Source organism: Nerophis ophidion, linkage group LG08 (genome assembly GCF_033978795.1).
Source record: "Nerophis ophidion isolate RoL-2023_Sa linkage group LG08, RoL_Noph_v1.0, whole genome shotgun sequence".
NCBI classification, from domain to species: Eukaryota; Metazoa; Chordata; class Actinopteri; order Syngnathiformes; family Syngnathidae; genus Nerophis; species Nerophis ophidion.
Genome location: NC_084618.1, coordinates 42,883,751 through 42,908,806, shown reverse-complemented (window position 1 = coordinate 42,908,806; position 25,056 = coordinate 42,883,751). Strand labels below are relative to the sequence as shown.

Below are 25,056 nucleotides of genomic sequence, written 5' to 3'. Positions count from 1 at the left end.
TAAGAAAAAAGGCATCGTTCATTGTGCACATTTTGTAGCATTTGAGTCATTTTATACGCACAAAAGTGCCGGTGATGTGATCCACTGCCTAGCACACAGAATTAAGTGAGTGCATGTTTTTTGTTGTCTAGATTGGAGAAGAAAAGGATCATTTTTCCCTTTGGTAAAAACCCTGTATGGACGCAAAATTCTCATTTAAATAAGTCAGTCACTTTTTATTTGTACACGTAGTCTTACTAGATCACACGCAACCCACTCATCGTACACACCATTTTATTTTTGCACACGCTGTCTACCTTGTGACCCTTGTGGTCTACATAACATGTATCGATGGTTCTTTGGTCAAAATGTTGCATTGATTATGCTTTACAGACCATCTTCAAGCTGCTTTCTAAGCATGTCTTCAGAATGTGCCGTTTTGTGGACAGTCTTATTTACGTGCCTCCACTTTGACAGTGTCTTCTCCCCGTCATTGTAGTTGCACCTGTAGTTTTTAGCGCAGAGATATAAGTTAAAACTGTGTGCTACTTTATATTAAAAAAGGAAACAGCGAAAGATGAATACCCCACAACAGGAGTATAAAAAATAAGTCAATCAATCAATCAATCAATGTTTACTTATATAGCCCTAAATCACTAGTGTCTCAAAGGGCTGCACAAACCACCACGACATCCTCGGTAGGCCCACATAAGGGCAAGGAAAACTCACACCCAGTGGGACATCGGTGACAATAATGACCCAGTGGGACGTCGGTACTTATTCACCCCTATGTGGACTACAATGGTCAAAGGTCAAGGTAGAATTATTTCTATAGCACATTTCTAAAAGAGACTACTGCCCCAAGTGCTGTACAAATTAAAACAGAAAAGTTAAATATTTAAAAAATCATCAAAATCGCAATAAGCACAAAACACTTCTATAAAACACAGTTAAAAATGGATAAAAGGAAATAGATAAAATCGTCTATGGATATGTCCAGCACCGCTTGTGTTGAACGCCAGCACAAAAAGGTGAGTTTTTAAAGAAGATTTAAAAGTATGGAGAGATGTTGCTATTTTGAGATTCAGAGGGACAGCGTTCTAAAGTTTAGGCGGACGGTAGCAAATTTTCAGGACTTACACAGATCCCAAATACACATCAGCCGGTACCAATACATGAGAAAAGCTGGTGTTGTAAAAAATTGCAAAACAAAACGCTAGATAATGTGTCCAAATAGGTGCCATTTTGGCATCCTTTTACACACCCCATCATAATAACTGTATATTTAACCACAGTACGTCTGTTTACAGTAGTCGCTGTAACTTCGTAGCTTACCAAAGTCTTACTAAAACACTTTGACACATTTTTGAGCCCCATGTGTAATGTTCTGTATTGTCCATTAAACGTCAAAGCTTTGGTGTTGCTTGCTCACGGGCACTTGCTATTGTCATTTATTGAACAGGCGTCAAATTGCAGCCCACACGTATCTCATATGGTAGATGGCCATCTGCTGGTCATACTTATCACTACACCATGTACCAAATAAAATTGCTTCGAGGTCAGTAAGCTCAACCAGAATTGAGAGTTTGCCCATCTATGCTGTGCCATCGGCTTAGTGGTCACCCCACACCCACAAAAAACAATCTGGTGCATGCTATCCAGTGTAATGATAAATGCACTGATTCATATATCGTGGAAACAAAACAACCACTACGCCGACACATGGGACAGCATAGACAAACAAACTCTTCAGGCCTAGACTCAGCTGTCTCAGGGAGAAACAGCACTCCTTTGAACATGCAAATGTACAGATTCTCGACAGGGAGGACAGATGGTACGAAAGAGGAGTGAGGGAAACCATCTATGTCAAGGTTTAAAAAAAACCCCACATACAACACTGTACGTTCAACCATTTCCAAGAGACTCTGCAATTTAGCCTCTAACAAATAACAGAAGTTAGAAACAACTGTTGTTAACTTTGACAGTAGGATTGTTTGTTTGCATTTAAGCAGTTGTTTTTCTCACTACGATACGGCAAAACCATCCTTGCCCAGGCACACCCTCCTGGTTTTGGAGTACACATATTTGGGTTTTGGCACCAGCCGCTAGACTAGATCTGACCAATACACTGTAAGTCTAAGAGTAGATATGATCAATCTAAAGTCTTTGAGCATGAACTGATAAAGTCTACTTGGATGCGAGGCGAAATATCTTCTAAAACAAACCAAACATTCCATTTGCAATTCATTGAATTCCCGGAGATTACAATGACCTGGATGAAGGAGAACATTCATAGATAGATTTTAAGTGTGCCTTATAGTCAGAAAAATATGGTACTCATTTTGTCTCCTCACCCATTTTCTTGCATTTTTCTTTTCCTGCAGCCATCTTGAATTTGGACAACACAATAGTTGACCTGGAGACCCTGCAGGCACTGTATGAAAATGTAAGCAAATGCACAAACCTTTTTTTTTTATCTGTTACATTGACGAATACCATACACTTATCATATAACCAATGGCTCAACAAAAATAAAAAGTCTACTTATCTTGTTATAAGGCAGAATAAAATGAATTAACTAGTTAATCAACATATAGTATATGATTTTGATAAATAATCCTAATTACAATGTGTTACTATTGTCAACAAAATAAAAACCCTGTTTCCATAAGAGTTGGGAAATTGTGTTAGACGTAAATATAAATGGAATAAAATGATTTGCTAATCCTTTTCTACCCATATCCAATTGAATGCACTACAAAGACAAGATATTTGATGTTCAAACTCATAACCTTTATTTTTTTATTTTGCAAATAATAATTAACTTAGAATTTCATGGCTGCAACATGTGCCAAAGTAGTTGGGAAAGGACATGTTCACCACTGTGTTACATCACATTTTCTTTTAACAACACTCAATAAATGTTTGGGAACTGAGGAAACTAATAGTTGAAGCTTTGAAAGTGGAATTCTTTCCCATTTTAGTTTTATTTAGAGCTTCAGTCGTTCAACAGTCCGGGGTCTCCGCTGTCGTATTTTACGCTTCATATTGCGCCACAGATTTTCGATGGGAGACAGGTCTGGACTGCAGGCGGGCCAGGAAAGTACCCGCACTCTTTTTTTACAAAGCCATGCTGTTGTAACACTTGTCTTGATGAAATAAGCAGGGGCTTCCATGATAACGTTGCTTGACAACATATGTTGCTCCAAAACCTGTATGGACCTTTCAGCATTAATGGTGCCTTCACAGATGTGTAAGTTACCCATGCCTTGGGCACTAATACACCCCCATACCATCACAGATGCTGGCTTTTGAACTTTGCGCCTATAACAATCCAAATGGTTATTTTCCCCTGTGTTCTGGAGGACACCACGTCCTCTGTTTCCAAACATAATTTGAAATGTGGACTCGTCAGACCACAGAACACCTTTCCACTTTGCATCAGTCCATCTTAGGTGAGCACTGGCCCAGCCCAGCCGGCGGCGTTTCAGGATATTGTTGATAAATGGGTTTGGCTTTGCATAGTAGAGTTTCAACTTGCACTTACAGATGTAGCGACCAACTGTAGTTACTGACTGCGGTTTTATGAAGTGTTCTTGAGCCCATGTAATGATATCTTTTACACACGGATGTCGGTTTTTGATGCAGTACCGCCTGAGGGATCAAAATTCCGTAATATCATCGCTTACGTGCAATGATTTCTCCAGATTCTCTGAGCTTTTTGATGATTTTACGGACCGTAGATGGTAAAATCCCTAAATTCCTTGCAATAGCTCGTTGAGAAATGTTGTTCTAAAACTGTTCGACAATTTGCTTACAAAGTGGTGACCCTCACCCCATCCTTGTTTGTGAATTACTTAGCATTTCATGGAAGCTGCTTTTATACCCAATCATGGCACCCACCTGTTCCCAATTAGCCTGCACACCTGTGGGATGTTCCATATAAGTGTTTGATGAGCATTCCTAAACTTTATCAGTATTTATGGCCACCTTTCCTAACTTCTTTGTCACGTGTTGCTGGCATCAAATTCTAAAGTTAATGATTATTTGCAAAAAAAAAAAAAGTTGATCAGTTTGAACATCAAATATGTTGTCTTTGTAGCATATTCAACTGAATATGGGTTGAAAATGATTTGCAAATCATTGTATTCTGTTTATATTTACATCCAACACAATTTCCCAACTCTTATGGAAACTGGGTTTGTATTAAACAGGGCAATTTTGTTCAAATTGACTGCAGATTTCAGTCAGGATATTTTAGTTACTGTATATACAAACTTCAGAGTTTTTTCTAATGCCAATTTTTCCAAGTCTTGCAGAAATGTGTTGTATTTTGATTTGTTGGTCTTAAGTTTGTCAGTCACTGCAGCTACATTTTTACTCTACAGAGGGCTCTGCCAGAGGAGCTGGACAAGATTGAGAAGCATATGAAATCCACAAAAGACAAGCAGAATGCTAAACCTCTGGATAAACCTGAACAGTGAGTTGATGCCATTGCAGGGCTGTATACTGTGAGAATTTCACTCGCATATGTGCCTACACTGCAATAAGTAGTTGATAAAAAGACCAGAATACAAACATTTGTGGAATGATCTATCCATGCAGCTAGTTAATTTTACATGACAAGACATCCTAAATACAGATTTCTATATCAAGACTTTTAAGATAGAAATCAATAATTTATCCCGAAAACAAGCATTATTCAACTTGCAATTCTTAAATGAAGTATCCTCAGGTTGTGCACAGACGCAGCGGCTCATGGTCCTCCTTTTCTGTGCTATTTCCTGTGTTTTCCGTTAGTGTTTTATATGAATAATTGTGTTAATCATTGCTATAGCTGCCAGACCCTAATAGACTTTGGTTTTCGGCACAAGTTACTCATCACAGGTGACGTTCAATGCTGTGTATGTTGTTTCACTGTTAATGATACAATTGTGTTATATAAAAACATTCTATACTGCGCATACATTTTGTCTGTGCTCCTATTTGTTTATTTGTCCTAAGTGAAAAAGCCAAGCGTACAGTCCTGCATTTTACTTAATTACTAATAAGGACAAACATACAGAAAGTCTTGTGTCTGTGAAAAAGTGACAATATGTATATTTTATGTTACAGGTTTCTTTACCAGCTCTCTTTGATTGCCAACTTTTCCGGACGAGTTTTTTGCATACTTTTCCAGTCAAGCTTCTGTGAGTGCACGTCATCCATAATGAAGAAACTGGATATATTGCAGAGAGTATGTCAAGTGAGTGACTCTTTCTCTCTAAGCAAAATACATACGACTGAAACTCAAGTGTTAAGTCATTCTGCAAAACAGCTCCATGAGAAGTGAATCCTTGCTGTAAATGTATATGCATTTCGACAGCAACACATAAGTATTTTATCTTATTACTAAATGCATGGCACAGGTCAGGTCAAAGTCCAAATTCCCTGAAGTTTCCTCAAGTCGCATGCTTTCTTGGCGATTTCAGCATGGCGTTTAGTGAGGTGCTCATTCATGTACACATTTCTCCCGTCCAAAGGCTAAACCTAGTAACTCGCTTCTAGCTGATTTTGAGAAAACAAAGGAAAACCAATCTATCTTGATGTTGTCTTACAAAGATCTACAAAGTCATCAAACGTATAGATGTTTTCTTGAGCTTTCATTTTCTTGCCGATTGAGCCATGGATTTAATCTGCTCTCATGAACGTGTGCCCTTTCTCCAGATATTTTATCTCAATCTCTGGTGGGCCCCATTCTGTGTTTGCACATTGGGCAAAGCCGTGTACAGCGTCCAGTTTTTATTTTGACCTCCACAGTTATCTGCCCAAAAGAGTATGAAAGGGGAAGAATCAAGAACAATACATTTAATGAAGGTGCTTGCAACGTCCTGGGCCAATCTTCCAAATATCCCCTCGTGCCATAATATCACATAATCAGGTTGACCGTCGGCCCCCATTCGTGCAAATGTCTCATTAAAGACAATAAGGCGACTGACAAAGAAGCTCCGATTGGTCCCTGGAGATACTAGGTTTTTCTGTTGTATCCACGCGGTTATGTGGTAGTTGCTAGGTCCTGCCATGTGCGTAACAACTTACTTACGGAACAAATTACAATATCGCATACACTAATGAAAAGCATATCACCTAGGAACTCCAAAATTATTATCAGCTCAGTTTTGACAAAAATTTAGTTACTGGGTTTTGCCTTTGGACGGGAGATTTGTACCCCTCAGCTTTTTTCCCTGTGTCAGCAATGCCATTTTGGTTTTTCTATTGGCAAGGTTCACGATGGTGTCTGGCGTGGTGTTGTTGCCTCCTCTATTCAGTAAGAAGTACGAGTCAATGGAGCTGATATTGAAATTAAATCACTTTGATTGCAGAAAGTTGACCACTTGTTGCTCTGTTGAAGCAGCATCCATGTCATCTGGTCTATTGTCAACTGCTCTTGCATAGGATCGAGGGTTGATGCGTAGCCTTGCAATGATGTCATTCTGTCAAGTAAACTGATCCATTTCCACTTTGGTGTTTTCCAAAACACGGATATCCGGCAGATTGGTGATATTTTGTTGACTGGCATTGAGCGGTTGTCTTAATGCAACCATTTCCTCCATTAAGTTCTTAAATCCAGTGTCATCTAGTAGCACCTTTTGCTACAATGCTTCTATCTCCACTTTAATGTTCTCCACAACACAGCGGATGTCAATCAATCAATCAAGGTTTATTTATGTAGCCCTAAATTACAAGTGTCTAAAAGGGCTGCACAAGCCACAACGACATCCGCGGATCAGCGCCCACATAAAGGCAAGGAAAAACGCACAACCCAGTGGGACGTCGATGAGAATGACTATGAGAAACCTTGGAGAGGATGATGTCAACACCGCAGGAAATAGCACAGCTACCCATAGGCTCCTCTTCAAGAGGCGGATGCCAGACGTCTCCAGAGTGGCCCACAGATGCAAGAGATGGGTGGTAGGGAGCTTGAGGAGGAGTAGAGGTATTCCGGCTATGGTGACCCACTCAGCAGCCTGGGCCATCACCAGGCTGACTATTTCATCTGCTCTCTGGCAAAATTCAGTTGAAGTCTTCTTTCATCATCACTATTTTCAAATTCATATACAACCCCGTAAGGCAGTGGTGCCCAACCACCGGGCTCGATTGGTACCAGGCCGCAGAAGAATTTAAAATATATATATATATATATATATATATATATATATATATATATATATATATATATATATATATATATATATATATATTTTAAATTCTTATATATGTATATATATATATATATATATATATATATATATATATATATATGTTTTTTTTTAATCAACATAAAAAACACAAGATACACATAAAATTAGTGACCAACCCAAAAAACACTCCCTTTTTTATGACAAAATGAATAAATAAATAAAACATTTAAAAATAAATTAAATTATCAAGCATTGACTGGTCTGCAGCTACAAAAAGGTTGGGGACCTCTGCTGCAAGGGACAAGCGGTAGAAAAAGGATAGATGGATTATCATCAGTGTCCGTCATTAGTTTCCATTGTTATCCATTTTTTTCACGGTGGTGATGAATATGTCCATCCAAATATATCCCATTAATGAACAGATTTCACAGTCAGGTCACAACATGCGGTCGGTGTAAAAAAAGGAAGGAAGTATGTCCCATCCACAAATAGTCATAATCAATATCTAAAAAATTCCAAGTCTAAAAATCCTTATCTGTCTGTTGTTTCATCACTTCCCCAAAAATATTTGTCCTGTCAAAGAAATACATACAGGATATAAGGCCTCCCATTGCCCTTTTACTTTGTAAGTATTCAGCTTGATTCAAACTTTGCAGTTTCTAGTCCAAGATGCCCTGATCTTGGTTTTTGTTGCTGTTGTTTTTTCTATATGCAGTCCTCGCCAGCAATTTCTGTCTTTGTTTTTGTTTGTTGCTTAAGTAATCAGGTCCAGCAATCAGTGCAAACATTGTCACTGTTGACAATGTAGATCAATTTGTGTAGGCAAGAAGAACGGGCAAAATGGAGTCCCAAAGTAGTTGGGGACATTGATTGACAGATTCAAACTTTAAAACCCAAACATATTTTTAACGATAGTAAGAGACGACCATTTCATATTTCAATCTAATCAATGAAATATGCATGCCAGAAGTTTTCTGTTCCTTTAACAAATACTGTGCCTCTATTCAAGGTGTTGCAGGAGAGTGAAAAGGTGAAACAGGTCCTAGGTCTAGTCCTGGCTTTTGGAAATTTCATGAATGGAGGAAATCGCACAAGAGGCCAAGCTGATGGTTTCACCTTGGACATTCTTCCCAAACTCAAAGATGTCAAAAGCAGCGTGAGTAAAGACAAACACATTTTATATACAAGGAAAAAATATAAGGATAGGCACAGTTTGTACAGCACAATCTGATGTTTTTTCCAGCTTTGCAAGATGAGGCCCATATGATGGTTATTATCAGTCAAAATAGTGAAGGAATCAATAAAGTACTATCTATCTATCTAATGTTAGTTCTTATAAGGTTTGTCAAACCATGGCATTGGTCTTGTCCAAGTGGAGCCTTAGATCAGATGATGTTAGATGAGAGGCGGCTACACCGAGTAAAAGAAACATGACTAGGGGCAGTACAAATGGGAATGTACAAACAGAAAATGTACAAAAAAATAGCATGTGCAAATAAAATGCTTTTTTCAAAATGACAAAAAGCACTGGATTACACTTACACATCTATAAGAGTAATTCAGATTTTTCAAAGAACTAACATTTTTGTCTTCAAGATTATTTGGATTCTTATATACGTTATCTTGCTATCACTCCTTTTCTATGTACCATTACTTTACTGATAGTAAGCTGACATTTAGCAAACCGGGAGGGTAACATGGAACACTTTTCAAATAATATTTACAAACCTGAATCATCTCCGGTTTCATCACACATGGTGTTGTCAATATGTCGCGGTACTTTTTGTTGAAAGAACTTCCTAATATCAATGTTTACAGTCTTCTTCTTCAGGGGAAGCTCAGGTCGGCGATAAAAACATACAACTTTACACAGCTGCTGCCTCTCTGTTGGACTCTGTTACTACACGTCATTTCAGAGAAGTATCCCCCCTGCCCCCTTAAAAACAAAATTAGGATTCAAGGTTTTACAGAAAACCTCTGGGGCTCGAGCCCAAAGAGTCACTAGCTGACGTAACTCCTGCACATGACTGTAAAACTACAACAGCACAAGACAACATCTTGCAAAACAGACCATGGTTATACAGTATGTAAATCTGTTTTACCCAAATAAGTTATGGTTATGTTTTCCGTTTATTTACAACTTTTATACAGTTGTAATATTGTATTCACATGGTATTTCGAATTTTACATCACAACATGTTTGTAAATAAGTAGGAAGAAGCAGAGGTTGTTAAATCTACCCCTTTTCCATTTCATACCAATGTTATGTGTATATATATATATATATATATATATATATATATATATACAAACTGGGTGACACAAAGGTTAGTTCATGTGTCTCACAATACGAAGGTCCTGAGTAGTCTTGGGTTCATTCTCGGACTCTGGATCTTTCTGCGTGGAGTTTGCATGTTCTCCCTGTGACTGCGTGGGTTCCCTCCGGGTACTCCGGCTTCCTCCCATCGCCAAAGACATGCACCTGGAGATAGGTTGATTGGCAACACTATATAGTCCCTAGTGTGTGGATGTGAGAGTGAATGTTGTCTTTATATCTGTGGTGGCCCTGTGATGAGGTATTGACTTGTCCAGGGTGTACTTGCCTTCCAGCTGAGATAGGCTCCAGCACCCCCCGCGACCCCAAAAGGGACAAGCGTTAGAAAATGGATGGATGGATATATAAATATCTAGTACAGGCCAAAAGTTTGGACACACCTTCTCATTTCAATGCGTTTTCTTTAATTTCATGACTATTTACCTTGTAGATAGTCACTGAAGGCATCAAAACTATGACACCTGTGATGTGAAAACCATTTCAGGTGACTACCTCTTGAAGCTCATCAAGAGAATGCCAAGAGTGTGCAAAGCAGTAATCAGAGCAAAGGGTGGCTATTTTGAAGAAACTAGAATATAAAACATGTTTTCAGTTATTTCACCTTTTTTTGTTAAGTACATAAGTCCACGTGTTCATTCATAGTTTTGATGCCTTCAGTGACAATCTACGATGTAAATCTTCATGAAAATAGAGAAAACACATTGAATAAGAAGGTGTCCAAACTTTTGGGCTGTACTGTGTATAGATATTGTATTTATCCCAGCCAAATTGTTTTAGCTTTGTCAGAAAGTTTGGACACCCCTGCTCAAGATCTTTCTCTGTGGCTGTTGGTCCACATAAGTTGGAGACCCTCCCCTTCTCTCACCGGGTACCCCAGGGTTCAATTTTGGGTTCCATCCTTTTTACCCAATACATTCTTCCACTTAGGGATGTCATTAGAAGTTTTGAAGATATCTCATACCATATGTACACGGATGACTGTCAGTTATATTTCTCACTTAACCCTGATAGGACACAAGAAATCATTAAATGAATACACTAAACTATTTTCTGAATGAAGTTAAAGACTGGATTGTAAGTAATACTTTTCAGCTGAATGCTGCCAAAACGGAGGTGTTAGTTACTGCCCCTATAAAGTACTTTTGAGCATTTTCTGTGAGAAGTGCTACAAAAAAAATGCACATATTTGCATACCTTCTTATTTGAATTTTCCACATTTCTAGGAATTCCACATTATGAGACAATGTTCCCATGTGAATTTAAAGGATAATATCCTAAACATCTACACCTCCCGCATTTGTCGACAGATTCCACTCATCCTGGACATTCATACCGTTAGGGAAACAAAAATGATCGTACTTTTGTATTTAACTAGACATATTATATAAATACCTATTTTGTTGCTTTTGTTTCCATACAGGACAGCTTGAAAAGTCTTCTGTCGTACATAGTTACATACTACCTGAGGAACTTTGATGAGGTAAGTGTTTACCTTAGTTATTGCTTTTATTTGTTGAGTTGTTAAGGACATTATCAAGGTCAAAGTTTCTTTATTGATTATTCACCCATCTGCGTAAAATGGTCAGGCAGATGGGAATTCAGCAGTCCACACAAAATGAGACATATATCGATTTGTTTACCGCTTGGGGGCAGTAGTCTATCCCAGCTGCACTCAGGCAAACATATATACACATATATGTATGTATATATTCACACACACACACACATATATATATATATATATATATATATATATATATATATGTATGTATATATACACACGCACACATATATATATATATATATATATATATATATATATATACTTATATATATATATATACATATATATATATATATATATATTATATATATATATTATATATATATACACACACACATATATATATATATATATATATATATATATACATATATACATATATATATATGTGTGTGTGCATATATATATATACACACACACATATATATATATATACATATATATATATATATATATATATATATATATATATACACACACACATATGTATACACACATGTATATATATATATATTAGGGCTGGGCAACGATTAAAAATTGTAATCAAAGTTAATCGCACTATTTCTCTGATTAATCGCGATTAACTGCATTGTATACGCAAAGCCCAATAGTGTGTAGTGCACCTTTATTGGAATATTCCCCCACATGAACCAAAGCGCCAAAACATTTGTTGTGCAAACACAATTTAAATCAGTCCTTGTTAAACAATCGCAGTTAAATAGCATATTTTATGAAAATCAACTCAAAAAATGCAAATACAAACATTTAAGCTTATTACTACCACTGCCAGGGTATTTAAGTTATCCTGTTTGTTATGGAAAATAGATATAATCTACATACAAATCTCTGAGCCACAATCATAACATCTGAACAGGCAATTTCTAAGGTAACAGCAGAAACATTTTTTATCAGGGATCTTATGTTTAAAAAACCTATATTATAGGTAGTGGGCTGTTTTAGGGAATTTTTGATCAAATTATCCGTAGTAGCAATATTAATAATGTTGTGTTTATTCTGCGTAGTGCACTTAAAAAAATTATGACCATATCTAGGAATTGATATGATGGGAATTTTCCGATTGTTTGCTTGGTGCTTTGATAAACTGAACGCATCATATACATGGTACTATATTGTGATGTTATGAGCCAGGGAATACAATAACTACCCTACCCAGCATGCAACAGGAGTGACGAGCATGCGCGGTAGCCCGGTATAGGTTGTGTGTCGCCATGACGGCATCTTGTATGTTGTGATATGCACGCTCTGAAAGCAAACGTTAAGAACTCAGCCAACACTCCTCGTCTGCATTATTCATAAATAGACAGACAACACATATACTCCGCTGCTTCACAGGCCGCTGGATATAGCCGGCAAAGTATTCCCATGCTAGTTAGCCGGTCTAGCAAGCACGCGTCATTCAGTCCAAAACGGCCCGATCTATCCACATTCAGAATTGTCTGGCGGTCGAAAGTGATCCCGGAGTGTCCACGCTGTAAGCCAGCCATGAAATTTGCAGAATTGTCCGGTATTTTTGCCAAATGTTCCATCTTTACCAAGAGCCCTTCGACGCCGGGCGACGCCATCTTGTTAAGAAAAGGCGTTAACAAAATAAAAGCATGTAAACAACATACGCAAATGTGCGATAAAATAATTGTCGGCATTAATATATTGATGAGTTAACTCATAATTAACGCATTAATTTGCCCACTCCTAATATATATATATATATATATATATATATATATATATATATATATATATATATATATATATTTATATATATTTTTATATATATATATATATATATATATATATTTATATGTATATATATACACACACACACACACATATATATATATATATATATATATATATATATATATATATATATATATATATATGTGTGTTTATATTGAGGTGGCGACTTGTCCAGGGTGTACGATGCCTTCTGCCTGATTGTAGCTGAGATAGGCACCAGCGCTCCCCGCGATCCCAAAGGGAATAAGCGCTAGTAAATGGATGGATGGCACATATGTTTTGTCTGTTTACTACGAGGGTAAAATCTCAAGCGCGAGGTTCGTGTGTTGTTTTCCCGCCATTTCAAACAGCGCTTGTACGCCATATCCATAGGCGTGGCTGGTGCTGCGTTTCCAGGAAGTGAGCAATGTCGCCTAAAATGCATTATTAAATGGCGTTTTTTCGATAATTAAAACATTTTACGGTACTGTTTGCTGTTCCAATTTTTACCGCTGTTTATCATTATACCGTTTACTGTTACATTCCTAATTGTACCCCCTGTATCGCGATGCAAATCAAATGGTCCATCATGAAGAGATTTATATCCCTCACCTATATTTAGTATATCAGCTTGGCATGCAGTATCAGGTTTGCACGTTTTTTATTAGAGGCAAATCTTTAGTTGATTACTCAGAGCACTCGTATGTAAACTATAGTACTTGATTAAAACATTATCATTATTATGGAGGGCAATATAGGATTATCCAGCTCACAGACTAGATTCATTTCCAATTGACATACAGGCCTGTGCTTTACTAGTATTAACCTTCTAGGGTCGCATTGAAGTGACATGTTTTGTGCATGTATGTATGTATGTATGTATGTATGTATGTATGTATATATGTATAATGTATGTATGTGTATAGTACGTGGCCTATGTCCACGTATGGTTGAGATATACATTAGTTGACCTGTTTTCTTAAACATTTCCTACACTTCTCACTTTAATTGGCAGACAGACAATGTAAAGTATATACTTGTCTGCGTGGGCAGCACGGTGAAACAGGGGTGAGAGCATGTGCCTCACAATGCGAAGGTCCTGAGAAGTCCTGAGTTGAACCCCGGGTTTGGGATCTTTCTGTGTGGAGTTTGCATGTCCTCCCCGTGACTGCGTGGGTTCCCTCCTGGTACTCCGGCTTCCTCCCACCTCCAAAGACATGCACCTGGGGATAGGTTGATTGGAAACACTAAATGGGCCCTAGTGTGTGAATGTGAGTGTGAATGTTGTCTATTTGTGTTGGCCCTGCGAAGAGGTGGCGACTTGTTCAAGGTGTACCCCAAATGCAGCACCCCCTGCGACCCCAAAAAGTGACAAGCGGTAGAAAATGGATGGATGAACGTGTCTGCATTATTTAATCAAATTAATAATTGAATTGTCTGTGCAGGATGCAGGAAAGGAAACATCTGTTTACCCTCTACCTGAGCCCCATGATTTGTTCCAGACTTCGCAAATGAAGTTTGAAGACTTTCAGAAAGACTTGACTCGACTCAGAAAAGACCTCAAAGGCAAGTATTATTCATGTTCATCAACATTTGAACATTTGTGCACTCGGCAACTCTACATTGCTAACATTTGATCATTTATCAGCATGTACTTCAGAGGTGGACCGAGTGTGCAAAGCTTCAAGTGATGATAACTTGCAGCCTTTCAAGGTCAAGATGGAGGATTTTCTTTCACAAGGTATTGGACAAATGTATAGATGACCGTGTCAATACCTCTGGGACATATTCATCTCTTTACTCAGCAGGGGACTTTGACTTTATAAGAGGAGGATGTAGGCTATGCGGGAGGCTACGCAGAGGCAGGGGGTACAACGGCTTTAAACTCTCTGCACAAGCATGAGTTTTACATCTTCCCTTAATCCAAAGGTCCTATTTTTTTCTTATTAAGTAGGGCTTTGAGGTCCTTGTCACTGAAGGTTTGTTATTAGGGTAACAACAGACCTCCTAAGTGTGACTTGTGTCGTCCAAACTTGATGTACTTGGAGACACAAATTTTAAAAATGGGGTCCCACTTTTTTGTAACCGTTTTGAAAACAAGTGATAAATGTATGCATTATCCTGTTATATCTCACATTCTATATTTTGTTATGGAAGAAGGTTGTCATAAACATTCCCGTATTTTTCAGAGTATAAGTCGTACCGGCCTTAAATGCATAATAAAGAAGGAAAAAACATATATACGTCGCACTGGAGTCACATTTTTCGGGGAAATTTATTAGATAAAATCCAACACCATGAATAGACATTTGAAAGGCAATTTAAAATAAATAAAGAATAGTGAACAACAGGCTGAATAAGAAAACGTTATATGACGCATAAATAACCAATTGGTATGTTAACGTAACATATTATGGTAAGAGTCATTCAAATAACTATAACATATAAAACATGCTATACGTTTACCAAACAATCTGTCACTCCTAATCGATAAGTCCCGTGAATTCTTCTGCAACTTATAGTCTGGAAAATACTGTACTTAATTCATTAAAAATAATAATACAAAAAACAACATTTTTTTATGTATATGTTATTTTATTCAGTTATAAACATTCGTTCACTTTCTTCTTTCCTTCATGGATCTAAACTTTACCGCTGCCAGTTTTTTTTCTATATTTTTTATTTGATAAGTTGTAGGTGTATTTATTTCAGTATAAAAGTATAAAAAGTTTTAGCCACTTTTTGCTCCGATTACTTTTTTGCACACTCTTGGCATTCTCTTGATTAGATTCAAGAGGTAGTCACCTGAAATGGTTTTCATTTCACAGGTGTCATAGTTTTGATGCCTTCAATGACAATCTACAATGTAAATAGTCATGAAAATAAAGAAAAGCATTGAAATGAGAAGGTGTCCACCCGGGCCTTCACAAAAACACCATAATTACACAGATGCGTCAGACTTTAAATGGTGGCATTACGGTCTCACACGGTGGCACTGTGGTTGATGCGGACTAGAATGTGGAGGACTATGACACCTTTTGGGAGATCCGTGGTACTACCAGGCCAATCCGCGTTGGTGCTCTGTTCAAAATGTGTTGCGACAACCGCCTGTGTGTCAACGCCCCTCCTTGTGTTTTGTATTGGAATCCAATAATTATTTCACTCAATGAAATACTAATAAGTGCATAACCTTTTATAAATTGTATTATTTTATAGTCTGTCATTGTATTACAGCAAACATGCTTCAAAAACTGATGACTGTGTAAGGTGTAAGCCTACTTTTCTTTTCCTCCCCAGTAAAATGTTGTTATTGTTATTATTCCATAGCTAAACTTGAGCTTGAAACGTTGGAAACTCACCTGAGCAGCACACACAAACTGTGAGTAGAAAGATTATTCCTCATTTACCCTCCTTATTGTTATTCAAACACTGTAAATGTATTGCTGGGTTGCAACCATGTGACCAAGAAGCACTTCTGGTTTTAAACCTGAAAGGCAAATTCTCAATGTGGCTACTGCGTAGATAGAGTATTATAAAGGTTTAGAGCCAAATATACAAGCCAGATATTATCTTAATAATAGTTTTTTCTTTGCTTCATTAAGTTAAAGTTAAAGTACCAATGATTGTCACACACATACTAGGAGTGGCGAAATTATTCTCTCCATTTGACGCATCACCCTTGATCACCCCGTGGGAGGCGGGGGGAGCAGTGAGCAGCAGCGGGTGCCATGCCTGGGAATACTTTTTGGTGATTTAACCCCCAATTCCAACCCTTGATGCTGAGTGCCAAGCAGGGAGGTAATGGGTCCCATTTTTATAGTCTTTTGTTTGAACTCACAAACTACCGATCTCAGGGCGGACACTTTAACCACTAGGCCACTGTTTAAAACAAAGTTTAGTTTCCGCCATAGGCGTAGAAATGGGGAGGTCCCCCACCAATATTGGAGACCGAAGCATTTGTCCCACCCTAAATTTAAAGGGGAAGAAGATGCGATTTTCAAATCTTTGACTCTAATGTTTTTATTTTGAGAGCGCAACACAGCATATGGCGCACCCCTTCACTCAGCGGCTCTGACTCTTGAGAGAGGAGAGACACCTGTTGATTTTTGAAATATTGTGCAGGGAACGTCGCCATTTATATATCTTTTTTTCAAAATGTCTTGCCACTAGTTTATATCTATATTTACAATCAATGTATTTTGAGTAAAGCCAACGATCATTTGATTTCTAACTGTGTTCCCAAATAACATCAATACGAGTTCAAATGTGTTATCTCTCTTCAGCACACCACCACCATATGAAAAATATATATGAAAAAAATTCCCAAAAAATAAAAAAAGACTGATGAGGTAGTAACCCCAAAAGGGACACACGGTAGAAAATTGATAGATGGATAGAAAAAAAGACTGGGCTAATAACAATGTGACACGAAGGACCAAGAAGGTGTTCAAACACTGATGACATCTATTAATCAGACAAGAAGCAAGGAGCCAAGCAGAGGCAGAGTTCAATATAGCTCATGAGGAGAACGCATGGTGCTGAACACTTAGTCACAGTCTCGCCCTACGGTTCAGCTCCCCCGTCCATCTTTTTACACAGACAAGCGGTAGAAAATTGATAGATGGATAGAAAAAAAAGAGTGGGCTAATAATAATGTGACTCGAAGGACCAAGAAGATGTCAGGTTCAAACACTGATGACATCTATTAATCAGACAAGAAGCAAGGAGCCAAGCAGAGGCAGACTTCAATATAGCTCACGAGGAGAACGCATGGTGCTGAACACTTAGTCACAGTCTCGCCCTAAGGTTCAGCTCCCCCGTCCCTCTTTTTACACAGACAAGCGGTAGAAAATTGATAGATGGATAGAAAAAAAAAGAGTGGGCTAATAACAATGTGACTCGAAGGACCAAGAAGATGTCAGGTTCAAACACTGATGACTTCTATTAATCAGACAAGAAGCAAGGAGCCAAGCAGAAACAGAGTTCACTAGGCTCATGAGGAGAACGCATGGCGCTGAACACTTAGTCACAGCCTCGCCCTAAGGTTCAGCTCCCCCGTCTCTCTTTTTACACAGAGTTCCATAGTCAACATCCCTGAGGCCGCCTCTAAAAGGAGTGGTCACATAAATTATGCAAAGCTGGTCCAGGACGCACATTACGTGACGGAATGGGCTGGGGGCCTTGTGATTTCGCCATGTCACCACTTTGTCTGTGTGTTGTCATCTTATCTTCGTTGAGGTCCTTGAAGTCCTTGGCTGTTAGCGGGCTTAAACAAAGATAACCCCTCAGACAAGAAGATTAGATTAGAACAAGTTTAACTTGAGCACAATAGCCAATAACTAAAGCAACAGACTTTAAGCATACTCAAGTTAGTGTGATAATATATACATAATTATTCTAACAAATACTCAACCATTTATGTGTATACCATACCCATACTATACCAACGTTATTGATAAAACTCTTTAAAAACAACCACAGTTGAAAAAAAATGGACAGTACACCACAAAGAAATAAAGGCTAAGGACGGACTAAAAAATAACATTTAAAACAGGAGAAAAATAGACATTGAAAAAGCAAATACAAATTACCCTATGAACAATTTGTTAGACAAAAAGCAGTTAAAAAGTTAAAAACAGTTAAAAAAGTTAAAAAAACAGTTTAAAGTCACATGCTGGGTTAAAAGCCAGTGAATAAAAATGGGTTTTAAGAAGTCTTAAAAATAGCCAAAGAAGGGGTCTGTCTTACATGGAGAGGGAGATCGTTCCAGAGTTTGTATATGACACAAAAAAGTATGTATGTATGACTTATGGCATTTTATTGGATATCATGTTGATAACATCTTACTATGAGGATAATAGTACACAGAGTAGTCAGGCAGTTGAAGCAATGAAATTGGAGGCCCTGGAAAAAAAGAAAGCTCATTACAGGTCATTTGAGGTTTATTGTTTTTAAACCTAAACAATGAGAACAATTGGAAGAACTCTTAACACAGTCAAGGAAGAGATAGGTGTACCAGTAGGACCTTCGGGGTGTCTTTAAAACGATGTTCTTAATTATTACAAGATATTCAGAAAGTACCAGAGGTGAGTGGGAGGAGTTCGGGGAAGCCATGGAAAACGACTTCCGGACGTCTTCGAAGCGATTCTGGAACACCATCCGCTGCCTCAGGAAGGGGAAGCAGTGCACTGTCAACACCGTTTATAGGAATGATGGTGTTCTGCTCACTTCGACTGCGGATGTTGTGGATCGGTGGAGGGAATACCTCGAAGACCTCCTAAATCCCACCAACACGTCTTCCTATGAGGAAGCAGTGCCTGGGGAATCTGTGGTGGGCTCTCCTATTTCTGGGGCTGAGGTTGCTGAGGTAGTTAAAAAGCTCCTCGGTGGCAAGGCCCCAGGGGTGGATGAGATCCGCCCGGAGTTCCTGAAGGCTCTGGATGCTGTGGGGCTGTCTTGGTTGACAAGACTCTGCAGCATCGCATGGAAATTGGGAGCGGTGCCTCTGGATTGGCAGACCGGGGTGGTGGTTCCTCTCTTTAAGAAGGGGAACCGGAGAGTGTGTTCCAACTATTGTGGGATCACACTCCTCAGCCTTCCCGGTAAGGTGTACTGGAGAGGAGGCTATGCCGGATAGTCGAACCTCGGATTCAGGAGGAACAGTGGGGTTTTCGTCCTGGTCGTGGAACTGTGGACCAGCTCTATACTCTTGGCAGGGTCTTTGAGGGTGCATGGGAGTTTGCCCAACCAGTCTACATGTGCTTTGTGGACTTAGAGAAGGCATACGACCGTGTCCCTCAAGAAGTCCTGTGTGGAGTGCTCAGAGAGTATGGGGTAACGGACTGTCTTATTCTGGCGGTCCGCTCTCGTACGATCAGCGTCAGAGCTTGGTCCGCATTGCTGGCAGTAAGTCGGACAAGTTTCTTTCCAGTGAGGGTTGGACTCCGCCAAGGCTGCCCTTTGTCACCGATTCTGTTCATAACTTTTATGGAGAGAATTTCTAGGCGCAGTCATGGCGTTGAGGCGATCCGGTTTGATGGCTGCAGAATTAGGTCTCTGCTTTTTCCAGATGATGTGGTTCTGATGGCCTCATCTGGCCAGGATCTTCAGCTCTCACTGGATCGGTTCGCAGCCGAGTGTGAAGCGACTGTGATGAGAATCAGCACCTCCAAGTCCGAGTCCATGGTTCTCGCCCGGAAAAGGGTGGAGTGCCATCTCTGGGTTGGGGAGGAGACCCTGCCCCAAGTGGAGGAGTTCGAATACCTCGGAGTCTTGTTCACGAGTGAGGGAACAGTGGATCGTGAGATTGACAGGCGGATCGGTGTGGCGTCTTCAGTAATACAGACGCCGTATCAATCCGTTGTGGTGAAGAAGGAGCTGAGGCAGAAGGCAAAGCTCTCAATTTATCGGTTGATCTACATTCCCATCCTCACCTACAATATGGTCATGAGTTTTGGGTTATGACCGAAAGGACGAGATCACGGGTACTAGCGGCCGAAATGAGTTTCCTCCGCCGGGATAGGATGAGAAGTTCTGCCATCCGGGAGGAGCTCAAAGTAAAGCCGCTGCTCCTCCACATCGAGAGGAGCCAGATGAGGTGGTCCGGGCATCTGGTCAGGATGCCACCCGAACGCCTTTCGGGCACGTCCAACCGGTAGGAGGCCACGGGGAAGACCCAGGACACTTTGGGAAGACTATGTCTCCCGGCTGGCCTAGGAACCCCTTGGGATTCCCAGGGAAGAGCGGGACGAAGTGGCTGGGGAGAGGGAAGTCTGGGCTTCCCTGCTTAGGCTGCTGCCCCCGCAACCTGACCTCGGATAAGCGGAAGAAGATGGATGGATGGATGGACCACAGGTGAGGTGTATCCATCAATCCATTTTCTACAGCTGGACATCAAACCCTCCAGTTTGAATGTAGCAGCTTAGATTCCACGTCAAAGTTTTCAAGGGAAAATTGTCCATTTGTAAGTATTATAACATTAAATTAATTTATAAACATACTTTTACAGTTTATTTTAAGTCCATTCAGACATTGACAAACATCACATGACGAAAGCAACACACTCAATACAGGTACTTTTTTCTGCATTTTTTTTTTAAGTTGTCCCAAAAAACTTCGGAGATCTAAAGAAAACGTACAAAATCTTTATTTAAACGACTTGCATGTATGCAGCTTTTTTGCTCCGTGTTCACTTGACTTCTTGCTGGTTCAGTCAGAGGTGCACGATGTCACTTTTGCAACCCAGCAATAGTTTGATCCCCTCAAGTGTGAAAGTTGAATGTATGGTTTTGGCAGGTTCCTGGAGCTCACAGTGCTCTATTCAGTCAAAGCAAAGGGCGGAGAAAAGGAAGTTTCACCAAACACTGTTTTCTCCGTCTGGTATGAGTTTTCTTCTGACTTCAAGGACATGTGGAAGAAGGAGAACAAAACTATCCTTAAGGAGAGGTACTTTTTTTTGTTAACACTGTATTATGGGGAACACATATTCACCATTGATTAGTTGCTTATTAACATGCAAATTAGAAACATATTGGCTCTTATTGAGTCATTTTAAAGTACTTATTAATGCCTTATTCTGCATGGCCTTATTTTACAACCAGTAAGCCATTAACTAACAGTCTTCCCTCAATAACCTCAGAATTATTGCTTATTAGTAATCCTAACCCTTATATGTTCCCCTAGTGTCCAAATAACTCTAAATTAAGTCTTTTTTACTTTAATAAGCAACTAATTAATGGTGAATATGTTCGCCATACTAACGTGCTACCATTTTTTTAGTAATAAAGTATACAAACATGAATATTTTACAGGTTGTATTTGACCTTTGTAATATTATTAACCGATTTAAACATTGAATTGTCTAGGTTAAAAGTAGCAGAGGAGTGTTTCCGACAGGTCAAAGAGAAGGCTTCCTACAACGTTAAACCCAAACATGCCACAGGAATCGTAAGTAATCCTTCTGAATTCCAATACAGTGCAAACATGCAAGTTTATTCATGTTGTAATTACAAGTTCAACACAGTGTACATTTAAAGGCCTACTGAAACCCACTACTACCCACCACACAGTCTGATAGTTTATATATCAATGATGAAATATTAACATTGCATCACATGTCAATACGGCCGGTTTAGTTTACTAAATTGCAATTTTAAATTTCCCAGGAATTTCTTGTTGAAAACGTCGCGGAATGATGACGCGTACGCGTGACGTCACGGACTGTTAGGAAATATTAGCGCTGCGCACACACACAGCTAAAAGTCGTCTGTTTTAACCGCATAATTAAACAGTATTTTGGACATCTGTGTTGCTGAATCTTTTGCAATTTGTTCAATTAATAATGGAGAAGTCAAAGTAGAAAGATGGAGTTGGGAAGCTTTACCCTTTAGCCACACACACACATGGTGATTCCTTGTTTAAAATTCCCGGAGGTGAAACTTTACTATGGATAAGAGCGGTCAAGCGAACATGGATCCCGACCAAATGTCAACCAGCAGTTTTTGGTGAGAAAATTGTGGTAAAAAGTCGCCACTTTCCGGACATCAGCTGAGCTTGTGCCGTCCATACAGCTACCGTCGACTTCCATCAGACACTGGCCTCAAGACACCCGTGGATAGACCCGTCCGACTATCAGGTACTATTAAACTCACTAACACTAGCAGCACAATAGAAAGAGAAAGGATTTCCCATAATTATCCTAGTAAATGTGTCTAAAAACATCTGAATCCGTCCCAATGCAATCGCGTTTTTTTTCCACTTGATTATTATTATTTATTTTTTTTTCTAGGGCGTCGCTATCAATATCCTCAAACACAAATCTTTCATCCTCGCTCAAATTAATGGGGGAATTGTCGTTTTCTCGGTCTGAATAGCTCTTTTTGTTGGAGGCTCCCATTAAAAACAATGTGAATATGTGAGGAACCCCCACAGTTGCGACGTCATCATCTGTGACTTCCGGTAAAGGCAGGGCTTTTCTGTTAGCGACCAAAAGTTGCGAACTTTATCGTGGATGTGCTCTACTAAATCGTTTCAGCAAAAATATGGCAATATCGGGAAATGATCAAGTATGACACATAGAATGGACCTGCTATCCCAGTTTAAATAAGAACATCTAATTTCAGTGGGCCTTTAAAGTGAACATGTTGTATTTCGTTTGCTATGGTATTGCTTGGTATTTGCAAAAAATAAGTAGCTATCAGCGCCTCATTGTGTTGTTAAGTGAACGCAGTTTCAGCCACCTGCAACAAATGCTTGGCGGTGATTTTGTGCAAGTCAATGTTTCGACACACAAACTGCTTTTTGCTTGCACGTTTTTCTGAAGTACAGTATTTCAGTAACTAGTTTGCTCAATTTGAATCTCACAGGTTGTTTTTTTGTTTGTGTTTTTTATTTTTACAATGTTTGCATGATTTCCATTTTTAAGTACTGGTTTACACACAATTTTCAGATAAAACGTAAACGATACCCATCCCTACTGAAGGATTGCACGTACTATTAGTGGGCATCTTGTGTGTGATCTACGAAGACAAGCGCAATAAAATAACACTTTATTTAAAGGCCTACTGAAACCCACTACTACTCACCACGCAGTCTGATAGTTTATATATCAATGATGAAATATTAACATTGCAACACTTGCCAATATGACTTTTTTAGTTTACTAAATTACAATTTTGAATTTCCCGGGAGTTTCCGTCTTGGAAACTTTGTGTAATGATGATGTGTACGCAAGACTCCACGCGTTTTTAGGAAATATGAGCGCTACGCACACACACAGCTAAAAGTTGTCTGCTTTAACCGCATAATTACACAGTATTTTGGACATCTGTGTTGCTGAATCTTTTGCAATTTGTTCAATTAATATCGGAGTCACAGTAGAAAGATGGAGTTGGGAAGCTTTAGCCTTTAGCCACACAAACACACGGTGATTTCTTGTTTAAAATTCCCGGAGGTGAAAATTTACTATGGATCAGAGCGCGGTCAAGCGCACATGAATCCAGACCAAATGTCAACCAGCAGGTTTCGGTGAGAAAATTGTGGTTGAAAAGTTGCTTCTTACCGGAGAAAAGCTGAGCTTGTGCCGTCCATGAAGCTACCGTCGACTTCCCTGAGACACTTGCGTGGAGACACCCTTCCGACTATCAGGTAATATTAAACTCACTAAAACACTAGTAACACAATAGAAAGATAAGGTATTTCCCAAAATTATCCTAGTAAATGTGTTTAAAAACATCGGAATCTGTCCCAATGCAATCGTTTTTGTTTTGTTTTTCCCCTTAGTCCGTCGCTATCAATATCCTCAAACACGAATCTTTCATCCTCGCTCAAATAATGGGGAAATTGTCGTTTTCTCGGTCCGAATAGCTCTTTTTGTTGGAGGCTCCCATTAAAAACAATGTGAATATGTGAGGAGGCCCCACATTTGCGACGTCATCTTCTGCGACTTCCGGTAGAGACAGCGCTTTTCTCTTAACACCGACAGTTGCAAACTTTATCGTGGATGTTCTCTACTAAATCCTTTCAGCAAAAATATGTCAATATCACAAAATGATCAAGTATGACACATAGAATGGATCTGCTATCCCCGTTTGAATAAGAAAATCTCATTTCAGTAGGCTTTTAAATTATATTAAAGTGTGTACTACCAAGGAGACAGTCATTTTTTTATGCATATAAATGATCCTATCCAACTTGTGGTGCTTTGCCATCTTGTGGAAAGTGCAGATGTGCCATCATTTCAGTGCAATATAGAAGTTCTCCTCCACTGCGCTCTTTGTGATGTTTCTGGTTCGAATGTGAGCCACATTATAGCAACATAATGCCCGAGTGGTAGGACTTTTTTAAAGCTATAAACAGGGTTACTTTGACTCATAATACCGTCTAAATACCCTATTGGGAATACAAAGATGCTTGTGGGGGCAAGTATAGCCAGCGCTGCCTACAAGAGTAAAAGTCATCGCCGCTGTCTTTGGTGCTAAAGACGAGCGCCATCGGGCAGGGGCGGGGCATGTGCTGACGGCGAGACACAGCTGGCAGGTGAATAGATTTCACAGGTGGTACGTGTTAATCTAATCATCCGTTGTCTTTAAGAGTGAGCGGCCGGGTGCAAGAGGAAGAGGAAGTTTGGAGAGTGACGGGAAAGTCACTTTCTGTGAGAGAAAACTTTGCAATAAATCATAGGCTCATTAAAAACTTGGTTAAACCTGCACGCTAGACTCCTGTGCCATGTCTGACAGTGGGACTGCGAGGAAGCGACTTCC

General features: G+C 39.3%; 2 protein-coding genes across 3 annotated transcripts in view; one reads left to right on the top strand and one right to left on the bottom strand.

The window, feature by feature from the left end:
* Positions 1-25,056, bottom strand: part of mbtd1 (mbt domain containing 1) — a 138,669-nt gene that overhangs the window by 9,765 nt on the left and 103,848 nt on the right. The window lies entirely within an intron of this gene.
* LOC133557812 (formin-2-like) overlaps positions 1-25,056 on the top strand; it is a 71,232-nt gene that overhangs the window by 41,601 nt on the left and 4,575 nt on the right. For both annotated transcript variants that reach the window (XM_061908625.1, XM_061908624.1), the window contains exons 9-18: positions 2,364-2,425; positions 4,368-4,459; positions 5,095-5,224; positions 8,170-8,316; positions 10,916-10,975; positions 14,242-14,362; positions 14,445-14,537; positions 16,124-16,175; positions 21,092-21,241; positions 21,661-21,742. In XM_061908625.1, the coding sequence (XP_061764609.1) occupies positions 2,364-2,425; positions 4,368-4,459; positions 5,095-5,224; positions 8,170-8,316; positions 10,916-10,975; positions 14,242-14,362; positions 14,445-14,537; positions 16,124-16,175; positions 21,092-21,241; positions 21,661-21,742 (989 nt within the window). The remainder of the gene's footprint in view (positions 1-2,363; positions 2,426-4,367; positions 4,460-5,094; positions 5,225-8,169; positions 8,317-10,915; positions 10,976-14,241; positions 14,363-14,444; positions 14,538-16,123; positions 16,176-21,091; positions 21,242-21,660; positions 21,743-25,056) is intronic.